At 47.7% G+C, this 17,665-nt stretch overlaps 1 protein-coding gene across 2 annotated transcripts in view; it reads left to right on the top strand.

Moving 5' to 3' along the window:
• The window catches only part of TTLL9 (tubulin tyrosine ligase like 9), a 34,975-nt gene that overhangs the window by 2,758 nt on the left and 14,552 nt on the right, over positions 1 to 17,665 (top strand). Inside the window, exons 2-9 of one of the 2 annotated variants that reach the window (XM_036418612.2) lie at positions 259 to 302; positions 3,358 to 3,450; positions 8,420 to 8,531; positions 9,221 to 9,406; positions 12,793 to 12,861; positions 13,497 to 13,571; positions 15,164 to 15,254; positions 16,983 to 17,023. In XM_036418612.2, the coding sequence (XP_036274505.1) occupies positions 259 to 302; positions 3,358 to 3,450; positions 8,420 to 8,531; positions 9,221 to 9,406; positions 12,793 to 12,861; positions 13,497 to 13,571; positions 15,164 to 15,254; positions 16,983 to 17,023 (711 nt within the window). The remainder of the gene's footprint in view (positions 1 to 258; positions 303 to 3,357; positions 3,451 to 8,419; positions 8,532 to 9,220; positions 9,407 to 12,792; positions 12,862 to 13,496; positions 13,572 to 15,163; positions 15,255 to 16,982; positions 17,024 to 17,665) is intronic. The other variant, XM_036418613.2, reaches the window with a different exon arrangement.

The following is a 17,665-nucleotide window of genomic DNA, read 5'->3' as shown; positions in this document are numbered from 1 at the left end:
TTCCCTCTACTGGTCATGTCTGTGGAGAAAGTCTATAGGGAGGTGGGCCTTGGGTACTTGGGGGTTTATTCCAAGGACCAAGTTGCTGGCCACATGGTGACCAATGAGAACTTGGCCAGGATGACCTTACTGTCTCAGGAGGATCTGGACAGTGCTGAATCTGATGGATTGAAGATGTTAACATTTGCAGTAAGTGGAACTGGGAAGGCAAGGTGGACATGCAAAACTAGTGGTACCACTTTTCCTTTCTCATTGCAGAACCAAAACTACAAGGGCTATGGATTGTCAAAGGGAAAAGAACGGTGAGTGGTCCCACCCAATTAAATAAACACAGAAATAAATTCATTCCTTCCTTCCCCCTCCTCCTTCTTAACTTTAAAAAAATATATATTTTATTGATTTTTTACAGAGGGGAAGAGAGAGGGATAGAGAGTTAGAAACAACGATGAGAGAGAAACATCAATCAGCTGCCTCTTGCACACCCCCATCTGGGGATGTGCCCACAACCAAGGTATATGCCCTTGACCGGAATCGAACCTTTCAGTCCACAGGCCGACGCTCTATCCATTGAACTAAACCGGTTTCGGCTCCATCTTAACTTTAATAATCATAATAATGATGATGATAATAATAAAAACAATTATTGAGCATTTACTATGTGGTGGGCCCTGGGCTAGTCACTTTACCTGAATGATCTCACTGAACCTTACCACAATCCTTGAAGTAAATACTATTATGACCACTTTATAGATGGGGAAACTGAAGCTTAGAGGGACTATGCAACTTGCTCAAGACCATAGGATTAGTTAGCAGAGTTGGACTCCAGGGCCCATGTTATATGTAACTACGTCTTCCCTCCTCCTTTAACAGCCATGGGAAATTGACGTGATAACTCAAATGTGAACTCCACCCTGATCTTCTGCTTCACTCTGCAATAGTAACCTGGTGCAGAACTCAGCATCTTTTTAGACTCCCTCAAAAGAATCTGTTTGCACAGAGCAGGAGTGAGCAATGTAGACTTTGCTGAATAATTCTGTGGGGACTTAGAAGAGGTCGTTTATGTTATACACACCATGGCAAATATTTTAGATATTCCTATTCTTTATTTCATTATATGTTTTTGTTCTCTCTCAAGTCCCTCCTGGCTATACCACCGTCTTATGCTCTTCTCTCATGCAGCAGCCATCTTTGCTTTCTTTCTTGCCTCACTGACTCTATCCCATCAGTGTTAAATCTCTCACTTTCTTATGCAGAGCAGTTCAGCTCTGTTCTAGATCCTGGCCCTAAATTTACACACCCACTCCTACCCCCACAAAACAAAGAGCATGTCAGTTAACAGGATCCACCCACATATTTTATTAGGGCAGATATCAATTGGAAATGTGTTTAGCTACCATAACAGGAAACCCAACTAATAGCAGCTTTAAAATATTGTATTTATTTTTTTCACATAACATAAAATCTTCAGGGCTGGTGCAGTAGTTCAACAACGTCAGAGCTAGTGTCTCTGTGACTGTCTTGATCTTTTCCTTATGGACACCAAGTGGCTGCTACAACTTCAGCCTTCAGGTCATGATCAAGATGGGAAGAAGTGGGGAGGGAAGACACAATACCTCTCTCCTCCCCCACACCCGGCACCCTCCCCCTTCTCTTTCACACTCACTCTCTCACACACACATCAAAACATCAAAAAACAAACACACAAACCCCACAAAGCTTCCCAGGAACCCACCCTCCTTATCAGCCTTATATATTTAATTTATTGACCAGAACTGTGTGGCATGGACACCCCTAGCTGCATGAGTGGCTAAGAATACACATTACATTGTGGCATTATACTGTGATGATTACACATCCTGCTTTTGTAACACAAAATCATATTTTCAGTATTTATCATATTTGTGCATGTAGGTCTGATACATTTATCTACTCCATATGTCCCACTGTATACCACAAGTTATTTACTTCCTGTTAAAAGGCATATAGGTTGTGTCTTAGTATTGGTTTCCTCCAGAAGTAACCTGAGCCAAGGATTCGAGGACAAGTCGTTTATCTGGAAGGTGATTTCTGTAAGCACTGGCAGGGAAGTGAGTCAGCTAAAGGAAGGAAACCAACGAAAGGTACATTATTGGCAGGTTCTTGCTGTGGGGAAGTAGGGCTCAATCCCACTGGGATGCCTAGGAGATAGCATAGAACACAGTGCAGACTTAACCCAACTAAGTGATGAGAGAGCTGGAGGACTTATCAACTCCAGTCACCATTGGTTATATGCTATTGGGGGAGGGCAGTTAACTCTCTGGTACTTCAGTTCTGCTCCAAGCGCTAGCTGAGCAGACTCCGGAGAGCCAGGAAAAGCCCTCAGCAAAGAGGTACTGGAGGTGGAAAGCCCTCTGACTGGCACGCGCAGGAATGTGAATGTCCACGGGACAGGGCGGGCCCCCAACAGCATATGCTGCAGGTTAGTTCCATACAAAACATTAACAGTTACTAAGGAACACCCTTGTACAAATATTGCTTAAAACATATGTAGGGTGTCTGTCTAGAGTAGAGCTAAGATGGAATTGCTGGGTGCAGAGTATGTGCAGTTAGCTGTACTCAGTACTGCCTCGTGGTTCTCCAAAGCGCCTTCTACCAGCAGAGGAGGAATTTCCATTTTAATGCATTGTTGCCAGGACTTGGACTTGGAGATTTTGCCAGTTTAATGTGTATGAAATGTTATTTGGCTTTAATGCGCCAAATTACTCTCCAAAGGTTCATCCAATTTGCACTCCCATCAGCATTGTCGGGTAATTACCATTTCTCCACATTCTTATGAACACTTGGTATTTGTCTGTTTAAACATTTTGTTTTTACATCTGGGATCGAGGAGGCAAAATAAAGCAAAGCAAAAATAAACCACGCAGAAAACTCTCCACCCTTCTGTTCTTTGGGTCCTAAAGTCCTGAGTTGGCCTACCTTCTATTCATCTTACAGACTTCTTCTGTTTGTTTGTTTGTTTGTATATAGTGTCCTGGGGTTTTAGTTGTACTTACAGAAGGAATAGGGAAAAGCACATCTGCTCCATTTTTCAGGATGAGCGCCAGAAAAGGGGATTTGCAAATACGTATCATTAATTATGAGGGTTAGGCATGGCGCATAGTAGGCACTGAATAAAATGGTTGCTATTATTTTTCAATGATCTAAATATGCTATAGTTTTCAATTTGATTATTTTAAGTGTTGCGTGTTATATGCTAAATTCTGAAATTCAGTCATTCCACTTTTTGGCATTTCCTTTCTTTCCCTTTTTTGCCTCCCCCTGGACCATCCTAGAGAAATAGTTGATCCTCAGCAAGTGTCCTGTTGCCTTGTCTTTCAGAGAGCAGAGAGCATCAATCCGGTTCAAGACTACTCTTATGAACACGCTTATGGATGTCCTTCGCCGCAGGCCGGGATGGGTAGAAGTAAAGGAGTAAGACCTCCCGCCTCCAACCTCATCCCTCCCTCCCTTTGTCTCACAGGTCCTTGTCTTCCTGTTTTTCTCCCAGTTCCTCTGGGTGGCTACTGGGACTCCTCCCAATTTGTCTGTGCCAGGAGCCAACGTTTATTTAGCACCCACATGTGTCAGGCACATTATTGATGCTATGTTTGTTTTATTTAAGCCTGATAAGCATCCAGAAACATCTGATTAAGCCAGTTGCTTAAGGTCACAGAGTACATGAGTGGAATTCAAACCCAGCTCTGTTATTCCACAGCTCCGTGTCATGGAGCTCCGGCCTTACATCCACATCCAAGAGCCATAGGTTGGAAGGAGGCAAGAAAATACATGCCTTTCTCTTAAATATGCCAGGCTCATCGCGGCCGCATTCTAGCAATGTCTCGTGGCTCTCTGTAAAACAAGAAGTGCAGCCATCACAGACCTGCTGGCGAGAATCTAGTGATGACAGGTCCAGGTCAGGACTGCTCTCCCCTGGCCACTTACTACCTCTGTGTCCTTGGACAAGTTACTTAACAAGTTACTTAAGCCTACTTTTTTTCTTCTACGCTGAGCCCTGAGGATAATGAGATGAGTACGGTTACAATGTCTGGCACATAGTAGGTGCTAATATTAGTTTCTAAGGTTAGGGTTTGGATGCATGTAACAGAGACCCAAAGTAAAAGAGGCTTTGACACACTGCAAGTTGACTTACCTCTCCCACTGAAGAACAGATGTAGGATGTTAAGAGATGGTATGGAAATGTGGGATCCATATGCTTCTGTCTTTCCACTCTGCTATCCCTTGAATGAGGCCCTTTTCTTCCACAGTCTCAGATGGAGCTCCGGCCTTACATCCACATTCTAAAAGCCGTGGGTTGGAAGGAGGCAAGAAAAGACATGCTCTGCCCTTAAAGGACACAACCCAAAAGTCCCATTTCACCGGCTGAGACTTAGCCAGGTGGCCACACCTAGCTGCAGGGGAATCTGGAAAATGTAGAATGGTAAATGTTGGGATTTCTACTACGATAGAAAAAGGGGAGGACAACCAGCTACCCTGTCATGGTGCTCAATACATATCTGTTGCATAACAATAGCTAAGCCTGCTAGACACTCTTCAGCACTTTACATGCACAATCTCTTTGAATTATCCAGCAAACCTTCCAGGTAGGTGCCATTATTATCCCCATTTTACTGATGAGAAAACTGGACACAAAAGAGCAAATAATGTCATGTTTGAGGTCATTCTGTTTGTACGAGCTTGTGCTAGGATTTGTACCCAGTCCGTCTGCAGAGTCCCAGCCTCATCTCTGCCCTATTCTAGCAGCCTCGCAGTGAATGAAGGAACAAATGAGCCAAAGGATGAGTTCAGGATTCCCACTGCCTGGTGTAATGGAGGGTGGGGGAGGGGCTTGATGGATTAGAGAAAGGTTACTGGCACATGCATGTGTTGTGTAGGAAGGGGCTCTCTCCTGTTTTGCTCTGTGGGCTCAGGCTGTCCACTGCCCCTCCTCAGCCTTGCTCCATGGTTTGAAGGTTTGTCTTGTGCTAATGGTGTGGGAGTCCATGAAGCAGGTTGCTTCATGACTGATCCCAAATTGTCTCAGGGTCCTCAAATGAGGAAGAGCCAGAGGCCAGGGCCATTACACCAGACTTGACTCTGTGGATGGGAGGCCTCACCCTTTTGGACCTAACCTGAGGTCTAGTATCTCCAGATAGAATGAGGTCTCATTCAGACCATCAGCCTGTCAGGTATTTGGAATAGATGTGGCCAGAGCTGTCTCTTTCTTTGCTTCCCACCAAGAAAGATGACGTGATACCTTTGGGTGATGAGCATGAGGACAACATGTTAAGGATGGCAGAATGGGAAGGTAGAAGGAACCTGAGTCTCTGCTGTCCTTGTTGAGCAGCTTAATGTCTTCCTGGGTGATCTAAGAGCAACCTGACTGTGATGATCATGAAGATGATGTACAAATGAATGAACTTTTGGAATTAGAAAAGAACCCCAAGTATGCACCATGGCCTACAGAGCACTGCTATGGGCCCTGCCCTTCTCCAGCCCATCTATGACCTTTCTCCCTCTACTCTGGCCTTTCTTCACATTCTTGAACCTGTTCTTTCCAACCTCAGGGCCTCATCTCCTGCCCTCCCCTCATCCTTACTATTAAGGCCTCAGTCAAGTGATCACTTCCACATGGTGGCCTCCACCCAACATAGGTCCCTCAGCTACTCTGCCTCATGGCCTCCTACTGGATTGCTCTTGGCATATTTCACAGTTCCTCATTATAGAGCTATTTTTTTTGTTTCTTTGTTTATTGTTAATATTCACTGTGGTATTATATGCACCACTTGGCCAGTTGTTTTGGTTTCTCCCATGTCTTATACCCAACAATGCACCCAACATCATCTCTAACACAGAGATAACCTCAACACACATGTGTTGGATGAATGAATGAATAATGCACTATTTATTAATTCATCCAAAACAAAAAGTTGGTGGAAAAGCAAGTTGTAAAAGGCAATAGTCAGTAGTGGTTCTAACCACAGAGCTTGGTCTCAGAAGCTCTGCAACTTATTGGCTGTATCAACTCAGGTGAGTTCCTTTACATCTTTCTGCCTCGGTTTTCTCATCTGTAAAATGGGCTTAATAATAGAACCTATTGGGTCGGCAGCTAAGTAATTGCGGGTTTCACACACATATGGCTTCAGTTGAATTTTTAGGTTTGCAGACGTAGTACAAATGTAAAACACATTTTGTTATTTGGTAGTTGGCTATTCAGCTGTTAATCAGTGAAAAAAGTTTTTTGATCGGTTTTGTAGTTTTCGTTTGGCGTTCGTTGAAAAATGGAAAATCAAAAGGAACATTTTCGTCATATTTTGCTTTTTTATTTCCACAAGGGAAAAACGCATTGCAAGCTCATAAAAAGTTATGTGCTGTTTATGGTGACGAAGCCTTAAAAGAACGGCAGTGTCAAAATTGGTTTGCCAAATTTCGTTCTGGTGATTTTTCACTCAAAGATGAAAAACGCTCTGGTCGTCCAGTTGAAGTTGATGACGCCCTAATCAAAGCAATAATCAATTCGGACTGTCACAGTACAACACGTGAGATTGCAGAGAAGCTTCATGTATCACATACATGCATTGAAAATCACTTAAAACAACTTGGCTATGTTCAAAAACTCGATACATGGGTTCCTCACGAACTGAAAGAATCACAGTTAACGCAACGCATTAGCAGCTGCGATTTGCTAAAGAAACGTAATGAAAATGATCCATTTTTAAAACGACTGATAACTGGCGATGAAAAATGGGTTGTTTACAACAATATCAAGCGGAAAAGATCGTGGAGCAGGCCAGGTGAACCAACTCAAACAACATCAAAAGCTGATATTCATCAAAAGAAGGTTTTGTTATCAGTTTGGTGGGATTACAAAGGAATTGTCTACTTTGAACTCTTACCACCCAACCGAACGATCAATTCTGATGTCTACATTGAACAACTAATGAAATTAAACAATGCAGTTGAAGAAAAGCGGCCTGAATTGACAAATCGAAAAGGTGTTGTATTCCATCATGACAATGCAAGGCCACACACATCTTTGGTCACTCGGCAAAAATTAATGGAGCTTGGTTGGGATGTTTTGCCACATCCACCATATAGTCCTGACCTTGCACCATCTGATTACTTTTTGTTTCGATCTTTACAAAACTCCTTGAATGGTAAAAATTTCAATAATGATGATGATGTCAAATCGTACCTGATTCAGTTTTTTGCTAATAAAAACCAGAAGTTTTTTGAACGTGGGATTATGATGCTGCCTGAAAGATGGCAAGAGGTCATTGATCAAAATGGGCAATACATTACAGAATAAAGTTATTTAGTTCCATGAAAAAATTGTCTTTGATTTTCTTTAAAAAATCCGCAAGTACTTAGTTGCCGACCCAATAATACCTAGGATTGCTATGAGGGTCAATGAGTTAATATTTGTAGTGTTTAGAACAGCGTCAAGCACATGGTAAGCAATAAGTATTAGCTATTAGAAAGTTTAAAAACATGCCAAACAAGGCCATGTGCTGTAGATGAATACACTCATGTACATAGTAAAGCTGTAAAAGCATTCATAGAAATGACACACACCACATTCAGGCTAGTAGCTTCCTTTGGGGCAGGAAAGAAGATACATGGGACTTCAGTTATATCTAATTTTTTACTTAAAAATTTAGAAGTAATCATGGAGGTATTATTTTAGTTCACATCTTTTTCAAGCACCTCCACCCCAGCTCTGGTGTCAGATTTATAGATCAGTCTGGTCTCTGTCTCTCTCCCTGTCATGGTGGTGAAGAATAAGGTCGGAATTTGGAGTCAGGCAGGCCTGGGTGTGAATCCTGATGCTCTGTCCTGGGTGAGCAAGCCCATCCTTGTCCTAGGGCTCGAGGTGTGATCCTAGTCACTTCCAGAGCTGCTGCTCTGAGGATTCAGTAAGAAAGGGCCTTTTGAACTCAAAGGGTCTTGCAAATGTTACCTAATTCCACTGCTTGGTAATGTGAGCGTGGGGGTGGCAGCCCCAGGATGCTTCCAAGACCCAGGCAGGTAACATGATCAGGTGAGGCTGGCTGCTTGTCACAGGCCATAGGGAGTGGTGGGGGCTGTGATATGAAGGGTGTGTCTGTCTGACATGGATAATTATAGTGGGGATAATTATAGAAGAGCAATTTGGCCAATATGTGCCAGGAAGTAATATCTGAACTCACTGGAAACCACCAGCCTGGATCTTGGTAGGAATGTTTCTCTGGTTGTCATTCTAGCCTACCAAAGCAGGTTGTGGTCAGCAGTGGCCCACGGCCACCTCCTGGAGACTCCTAATAGACACACTGCTGCTGACCCCTTAGCTGTACCTCCCAGGGCCCCAGACTCCCGGCAGTGCGGAGGTCCTCAGGCCATGACCTTTGTCCCACCCCACTCCCAGCGAAGGGGAGTGGGATTTCTACTGGTGTGACGTCAGCTGGCTCCGGGAGAACTTCGACCACACCTACATGGATGAACACGTGCGGATCAGTCACTTCCGAAACCACTACGAGGTAAGCTGGTGGGCTGAGGGGACTGAGTCAGCCAATGCCTGCCACTGGTTGTAGCAATGAACAGGAACTAGTTTGGGGTTACAAGAACCAGGATGAAAGGTGTGCATGCCAGGTGGGCAATGTGTACAGTAGATATATGACGGGCTAACTAGTGAGAGGGAGTAAGGATCTAAGGCCTGAGGAATAGGCTGTCTTGGGGTGGGGTTGGAGGTCCGGGCTGGGTGGTGGTTCGGCAGTAGAGATGTGAAGGTCAGGTTGGCTTGGGCACAAGGGCCAAAGGAGCAGGATGCTTGAGCGCCTGGGTGACCTCAGGGTAGAGACAAGTTGAACAGTTTGGAATCTAGAGATAGGAGGGAGGTCCAGGTGGGACCAGAACACAAAGATGAGGCTGGAGAAGCCAGGAGTGGGAAATTTTTAAAAGTTTGTATGGCACAATCAGACCTGGGTCAAAGCCTGGCTGTGCTGCCTGTTAGCTGCATAGCCCTGGGCAACCTCCTAAACCTTTCTGAGCCTCCACTTCCTCAGCTGTAAAGTGGGGAGAATGAGAGAATAGCAGGCTAAAGTTACGCTTAGTTAGTCAAAGTCACTGTTACTTCGTGGGCCAGACAATGGAGGCAGTGGGGCAGTTGGGATGGGTGGGGTTGGAGGTGGAGTGGGGCTAATGGCCTGCCCATTCACCCCCTGCTCAGCTGACCCGCAAGAACTACATGGTCAAGAACCTGAAGCGGTTCCGGAAACAGCTGGAGCGCGAGGCAGGAAAGCTGGAGGCAGCCAAGTGCGACTTCTTCCCCAAAACCTTCGAGATGCCGTGCGAGTACCACCTGTTTGTGGAGGAGTTCCGTAAAAACCCAGGGATCACCTGGATCATGAAGCCTGTGAGTGCCCAGTGCCAAGGACCAGGGGGCAGGGCTGTCCCAGGGCGCATCTCAGGACAGGACCCTGCCTGGTAATTGTCTCAGATGCACCGCCTGCCTCGCCTGAGGGGCCAACTTCATCTCCTCTCCGCAGGGTGTGGACCCAGCAGCTAGGAATGCCAGTACACCATAGGTGCTCAATAAGCGTTTGGTAGGGGAACATGTGGTCCTCAGGGCACCAGGGCAGTGAATCCAGCAGTGAATCCAGGGCCTTGCTGGAGCTCAGATCCCTGCCTCTCTTCCTGCCATAAAGGAAACCCGAGACATGGATGGGAAGTGCGGTTTGTTTTTTTTTTTGTTTGTTTTTTAAATATATTTTATTGATTTTTAACAGGAGAGAGATAGAGAGCCAGAAACATCAATGAGAGAGAAACATCGACCAGCTGCCTCCTGCACACCCCCCACTGGGGATGTGCCCGCAACCAAGGTACATGCCCTTGACCGGAATCGAACCCGGGACCTTTCAGTCTGCAGACTAACGCTCTACCACTGAGCCAAACCGGCTTTGGTGGGAAGTGCGTCCTTGCACTGCCCAGGTCTTGTGGTCCTTGGGAGGAGGTCCTACCAGTCCCACTGTGACGGTGAGGAGCTTAGACCTACTTATTCAAGCTTTTCAGAAATGCTCAGTGAGCGAAGACTGAGCCGGACCTCCCCCGGCCTCCTGATCCGTCTGCCGGAAGGCTGGCATCCCTGCCTGAGAGGCACAGTGAGGAGGCGCGAAGCTGAGCACAAGGGCTTAGGCAGATGGACGCTGCAGCCCACCTGCGGGTTCCAGCTCCCAGCAGCCATTATCCTCTCCATGATAGTCTGTGCTAATTGGGAGCGAGCACTCGCATATTAAGTTGATTCCTTTTCCCAGCCCACGGCCTTTATAGCTGTAATTAAGAGGAGGGATCTTGGCTGTGTGTGTGTGTGTGTGTGTGTGTGTGTGTGTGTGTGTGCGCATACTTGCTCTCCTTCCTGAGTAGCTGAGGCACCCTGTCTTGGGTGTAAGGTGTGGAGAGGGAAAGAGAGGTAGAAATGTCAATGATGAGAGAGAATCACTGATTGGCTGCCTCCTGCGCCTCCCCTGTAACCTGGGCATGTGCCCTTGATCAGAATGGAACCTGGGACCCTTAATACTCAGGCCGACACCCTATCTGTCCATTGAGCCAAACAGGCCAGGCTAGCCTGAGTTCTAACCCTGTAGCTGCCACTTATGAGCTCTGAGATCCTGAGCAGTCACTCAACCCCTCTGAGTCCATTTCCTCAGCGGTAAAGGGAATTAATGCGTTTGCCATTGCCCCTGTCCCTGAACAACACTGAGTACAGCAGTAATTCTCAGACTTGAGAGTAAATGGGAATTTTCTGGAGAGCTTAGTAATGCGCCTCCCTCCCACGGAGTCTGATTCAGTAAACTTGGTGTGGGACAGAGCTGGGCTGTCACTCTCAGGGAATGTAAGAACAAACCCTTGGGTTTGGAACTTAAAAGTGTGAGACTTCTAAAGTTATGATGATAGGTTGACTCCAGAGATGGTTAGCGGAGCAGCTGGACATCGCCCTCAATCCCAGTTAAATGCAAATTATGATTTATCATCATTGTTTACTGCTCTACTGAGTGAATATTTGTCTACTTGGGAGTATTGAGGTTGGAACTATTATGAATTGTGCTGCATGGGCGTTCCTGCACATGCCCGTGGGTGCCCATGCGCCTGTGTAAGGGCCCAGGAGAGGAATTGCTGAGCCACAGGGGTGCCTGTGTTCAGTGCAGTGTTTCCCAAAGTGCGGTTTGGGAAGAGTTTGGTGGGGGTACGCGTTGCACCGGAGTTTGGTGGGGATATGCACTGCACCGTGCTAAGCTGCACCTAATTCTACATTCTCATGAGTACAAGGGGTACTCAGCGTTACGAAAATTATAGAAGGGGTACACATATGTCACAAGTTTGGGAAACACTAGCCTAGGGGATGCTGCCAAAGAGTTTCCACACACCCCACACTCTCCGCACCGGTGAGAGTGCCAGCCCCTCCACAGCCTCCCCAGCACTAGGACTTGCCTGTCTTCTGTGTCAGTCACTCCCAGGGAGTGTGTAGTGGTGTCATGTTGCAGTTTTCGCTGGCATTTTTCTGAACACTGATGCAGTTGAGTGCCTCTTCATTGTTTTCATTGGAACTTAAAAGTGTGAGACTTCTAAAGTGCCTCTTCATTGTCTTCTGTGAAGTGAATGTAAATCTTTTGTGCGGCCATGAACTCTTGGGAGCCCTTGGAGCACACTGATTATTAGTTGCTTTCCAAAACAGCTGTGCATGCTGCTGCCCCTGCGCCACCATAGTGCTCCGCCGTTTTTGGACACCCCGTCTCCTGGGCACACCCAACCTGAACCGGGGTGCACAGCACAGCAGACAGAGAAGGCGGGGTTTCAGCCCCCACTGCCCCCATGACTGGGAGCCCTTTGTGTAGGGGGGCCACCTGCACAGCCGAGCCTGACAACTCTGCCTGCCCCCACATTGTACAGAGAGCCCCACAGTGGCCAGCAGGGCCGTGCTCAGGGGAGAAGAGAGAGAAATGAGTTTTTTTCTTCTAAAGGCCTTCATGCTGGAGGAAAAAATGACTTGGGGGGCCTGCTCAGTGGCTGAAGATAACTAACGGACCCAGGAATCAGATTCGTCCTAGGGGGTCCTAGACGCCGGAGCCAGGCAGGCAAAATTTAGCTCAAAACAAGTTAGGCTGTGAAAACTTCACGAGGTTATTGCTATAGCATAATGCCCAGCACACAGTAGACACCTACTGTATACCTTTCGGATGACTGCTTAATAGAGCTACTCTGCAACCAATGGATGTGCCAGGCCAGGCAGGTGACCGTCGAAGAGGATGTCACGGAGGAAGTAAAGCCTCTGGTACTGAGGGCTTTGCATTATATTAAAGATTCTCCCAGCCCCTCGCCTCTGTGAAGCTATGAATTATCCATGCTGGCATTCAGGGAAGGCAGACTGATTTCAGGATTAGCCGAAGGAAAACCTAATTAGGAAGGCAAATTGATTTCTAAAAAAAGAATTGGATGCTATGTTCCCAGGACTGCTAGAAATGGGTTTTTTAATCATCCGCTCTTTTGTATTATTCATGCAACTGATGCCTTTGTGAGCTCAGCTGGTCTCTCACTTTCCTCTCTGCCTCACCCTCCTTCCAGGCGTAGCACCTTCCCTGTTCCACCTCCTCAGGGCTGGGCTGGGCCATTCCTCAGGGAAGAGCAGGAGGGCCATGAGGGAGATGGAGACAGACGTGCTGGGGAGGGTCCCGGCATATGGGGTACACCAGGAACCACAAAGAGCCGAATGCTGACCTTTCTGCATCCCCCCCACCCCCACCCCAGGTAGCCCGGTCCCAGGGGAAGGGCATCTTCCTATTCCGGAAGCTGAAGGACATCATGGACTGGAGGAAGGTGAGCTCGCCTCTCCCGCTTCCTCCCTAAACCCTCTGTGCTCACTGGGACAAGGAGCCTTTCTTTCCCTCCCTGAAAACTTGAAGGGCTGGCAGAGAAGTTCTGCCCATGGGTCCTCCCAATGGGTACAAAGTCTCTGGAACCAGATTGCCCGGGTTCAAATGCTGATCTTGCCTCTTAATAGCTGTGTGACCTTGGACAAGTTACTTCACCTCTCTGTGCCCAGCTAAATGAGGGAGAAGTACGGGAGTAACAGTACCTGCTGAGAATGAGTTAATATGCCTGAAACCTGAGAACATTGCATTACCTGGGCCTCCTGCTTACCCAGCTGGGGGCAGTTTGGTTAACTTCCTAGGTCCTAGTCCCCTCTTCCCCTATCATGTCCCAAGACATGACTCAGTAGAAATTCTGGTTCCAATCTGGCCTCCAATACCCAGAAGCTGTGTGGTTTTGGGGAAATTGCTGAACCTCTTTGAACCTTAGAGATGGTAACAGTGCAGGATGGGTGAGAGGAGCAAGATGATCAAACTCCTACACATCCAGCACCTACTGCACTAGCAGGCTCACAGCAGGTGCCCAATCAATGAATTTCCTCCCTCCACCGCATATCCTGACTCCTTCCATGAAACTATCAGGGCACTGCTGGGAAAAAGCTCACCAGCTTGCAGGCCCAGCAGGCCCAGAGTGCTGTCAATCCCTCTGGCAGCCACGTGAGTACCTATATGGGGGCATCCGGGTCCTAAGAAGGGCTGCCTCTGTGTTGAAATAGCTTGGGGCCACCCTTGGGGCCAGAATCCCTGGGTTTCGGGGCCCCCTGCCACTGGTCTGTCCTGTGACCTCAACAAGTGTGTGAGGCTTGCCTTTGGGCCTCAGCTTTCTCACCAAGTTCCTCTGCAGGGAACAGTGTGAGTGGCAAGGGCTGTGCAGGCTGAGGCGCTGCGCACGTGTGTGAGGTCACCGCTGTCTCCTGGAGCTGGGCTGGCCAGCAAAGCATGAGCAGGCAGAGGAGGGAGAGGCATGTCCCTGGGGCCTGAGTGGTCACAGGCAGCACTGACCAATGGAACTTTCCACAGGGGTGGAAATGGTGTTCCCTGTGTGCTTCCCGATATGGTGACCACTAGCACTTGTTGACCTTGGCCAGAAATGTGGCTAATGTGACTGAAGGACTGGGTTTTTAACCTATTTCCTTCTTTTTTAAATATATATTTTATTGATTTTTTACAGAGAGGAAGAGAGGGATAGAGAGTTAGAAACATCGATGAGAGAGAATCATCGATGGGGATGTGCCCGCAACCAAGTTACATGCCCTTGACTGGAATCGAACCCGGGACCTTTCAGTCCGCAGGCCGACGCTCTACCACTGAGCCAAACCGGTTTTGGCTTATTTTCTTTTTTATTGTGGTAAAATATATGTAAAACTTACCCTTTTAACCATATTTAAGTATACAGTTTTGTGACATTCATTCCATTTACATTGTTGTACAACCATTACCATCTGTGTAAAAAAAAAAAAACCCAAACATTTGCTTTTTTTTTTTTTTTAATTTCAGAGAGTAAGGGAGAGGGAGAATGATGAGAGAGAATCATTGATCGGCTGCCTCCTGCACATCCCCCACTGGGAATCAAGCTCACAACCCGAGCATGTGCTCTGACTGGCAATCGAACTGTGACCTCCTGGTTCATAGGCTGATGCTCAAGCACTGAGCCACATAGGCCGAGCACCACCAACCATCTTCTGAATGTCTTCATCTTCCCCAGCTGACACTGTGCCCATTAAACAGCAATTCTCCGTCCTCCCCTCCCGCCAGCCCATGGAGGCCACCTTTCCATTCCTGTCTACATGAATTTTATTCATCTAGGTACCTCATTCAAGTGGAATCAAACCATATTTGTCCTTTTGTGTCTGGCTTCTTTCACTTAGCATGATCTCTCCAAGGTCATCCTTGCTGTAGTATGTCAATTCACTTTCTTTTAACCAGTTTAAATGTACATAGCCACATATGGCCAGTGGCTGCCCTATTGGGTTAAATGCCAGGTTCTGGACCCAATCTGTGTGGGTCCACTTCCCAGCAGTGCCACTGACCCGCATGTCACCTTGGGCAAGTCATTCCCCCTCCCTGTGATTTAATTTCTCATCTGTAAAACGGGGGTGACATTACAATTTCCCTGATAGGGTTGATTGAAGGATCAAATGATATACCTCAAGTAGAGTGTGTAAGACAGTGCCTAGTGCACAGGATATGCTCAATAAATGTTAATAATAATAATAATAATTAATTATTATTATTATCGTTATAACTAGGACTCAAGATGTTCGGATGACCAGAAAGAAGAAATTCCTGTGGAGAATTATGTAGCGCAGCGTTATATCGAAAACCCCTATCTGATAGGAGGTGAGGACTGTCTCTGCTCCCTGCTCTCCCACTGCGTGGTCCGTCATCAGTCAGTCAGTCAGTCAACCAGCCTTGACTAGCAGCCTGCCTACTGAGGGCTTGGCCTGGCGCCAGGCGTGATTTGATGCAAAGATGGAGATCTGTCCTGCACTCTCCCACCTCCTCGCTGTCGCCTGTGCCGCTCCTCTGCCCGGCATGCCCTTCTCCCTCCCTCCTTGGTTCCCTAAAACTCCCCTCATTTTCCAAGAACCAACTCATTCATGTGTTTATCCAACAGATATTTATAAAGAACCTACTCAGTGCCGGCCAGTGTCCTGAGTGCTGGCTGCCGACCCTGCTCTCATGGAACTTATGCCCTAGATGAGCAGACAGCATTAAACCAGAACCAAACAAATAAGCTATTAAGCTAGTTCCACAGAGTGTTATGAAGTAAATCAAGCGGGGTGCTGGGACAGAGAGTGAGGGAGGGCCTCTCTGAGGTGACGGGTGAGCTGAAACCTGAGTGACAGCTAGGAGTCACCTGTGGGTAGACTTGGAGGGAGAGGTAGCTGCAGGGGCCTAGGGCCTGAGGTGAGTCTGTCAATGGTTGTGGGTTCCATTAAGCTAGATTGCCTGGGTTCAAATCCCGACCTTGCCACTTAGAGCTGTGTGACCTTGGGCAAAGTTATTTTACTTTGTTCACTTTGCCCAAATGCCCTCTTTTCCTATTTTTCAATGACAGCATTATTGAGATATAGTCACATACACACAATTCACCCAGTGGTTTTCATTGTGTTCACACGACCTGGTCCCCTCCCATGAAGTCTCTGCAGAATACCCCGGGGCATCTGCACATCTGCTTTCCCCGCACGGGGCCTGTGAAATGCAGGCATGTCAGGCATGTGAGGGGGGCGTGGCTCTGGGGGTCTCAGCATCTGAGAGGGGCGGGTGCTAAAGGGCATCATTAAATACTGTTCATCCACTCGCCACCTCTCAGCCCTTGGGTAATATTCTTCTCCAGGGCAGCCCTTTGGCCTCTCCTCCCCGCTCCCCTGTCTCCCCCAGTGACCCCGCCTTCTCTCTGTGGCATGTCTCAGCTTTCTGTGGAGACCTTGCCCCCACACCCCAAGTCCTGAGCATCCCCCTCTAAGCATCTCCCAGCCACTTAAACCCCACATGCAGAAATCCAGCCCTGTCCTCCCACACCATCTGGTTCACTCTCCAGACCTCCCATCTAGGGACACAACCCCAGTCTCCCCGTGTTGCTAAGCCAGAAGTCAGACCGTTCTGGGTGTATCCCTCTCTTCCCCTCCCACATTCGGTTCTTCACCAATCTCCCAGCTCTTGAATCTGTCTGGCCGCCCACATCCCTGTGCTGCCACTGTCCTCTCTCCTGGACAGCTGTGCTGGCCTCCTCCCTGTGCCCGCTGCTGCTCTGTCCCCGCTAACACAGGAGCCAGAGGCAGTGACACCTCAGCGGCTTTCCACAGGGCGGGTGGACCAAAATCCAAACATTGCACATGACCTGGCCCCTGCTGACCCCGTCTCCCTCCACTCAGCTCTTGGCCCAAGGTCTTTACCTCCCTGGGCCTCTGGTCATGCGGTTTCTCCTGCCTGGGTGAGGGAGACACCTGCACTTTGTGTGTTTTTTATTGGCATTCATACCAGTGGGTCCACTGCCATACCCCAAACCCAGCACAGTGCCTGACAACCAGTGTTTGTTACATTAATTACTTCCTTGCCTCACAGGCCGCAAGTTTGACCTGCGTGTCTACGTGCTGGTGATGTCGGTGAGTAACTAAGACAGGTGCCCTCCTCCAGCGTGGGTAAGGGGCCGCTGGACTCAGGGACAGGGGCCAAAAGCCATTCTGGGGCCCCTGTGTGAGTGTGTCTGACTTTGTCTGCCTGGAAGAGTGTGGGGGGACCACTGAGGGCGAGTGAGGGCTGGTAAATGATCTAAGTTTTACCATCTTAGACGCCCAGCATCTGGATGTGCCCTCTACCTGTCCCTTTTATTCATTCTGTTCTCTATGGTAACCACAACTAACATTTATTGAGAGCCTACCAAGTCCCAGGCTCTGAGAGTTAGCATGTTTTATCTTCTTCAGTCCTCTACTAACCAGGGAGGGAGGTTCTGTTACTCATTTCACAGGCGAGGAAACAGATGAGGGGTTGAATGACTTGCTCAGGGTCACACAGCTGGTGAGAGCTGGGATTACAATCCAGGCAGCCTAGTTCCAGAACCTACTAGTCTCTTAATTAAGGAGTTTCTCTCTCCCTGCACCCATTCATTCATTAAAAAAAAAAAATGTTTTTATTGGTTTCAGAGAGAGGCAGGGAGAGGGAGAGAGAAATAGAAACATCAGTGATGAGAGAAAATCACTGATCAAGTGCCTCCTGCACGCCCCCTACTGGGGATTGAGCCTGAAATT

Source organism: Pipistrellus kuhlii, unplaced genomic scaffold (genome assembly GCF_014108245.1).
Source record: "Pipistrellus kuhlii isolate mPipKuh1 unplaced genomic scaffold, mPipKuh1.p scaffold_m20_p_6, whole genome shotgun sequence".
In the NCBI taxonomy this organism is placed as follows: domain Eukaryota; kingdom Metazoa; phylum Chordata; class Mammalia; order Chiroptera; family Vespertilionidae; genus Pipistrellus; species Pipistrellus kuhlii.
This window is presented reverse-complemented; position numbering and strand designations above follow the sequence as displayed.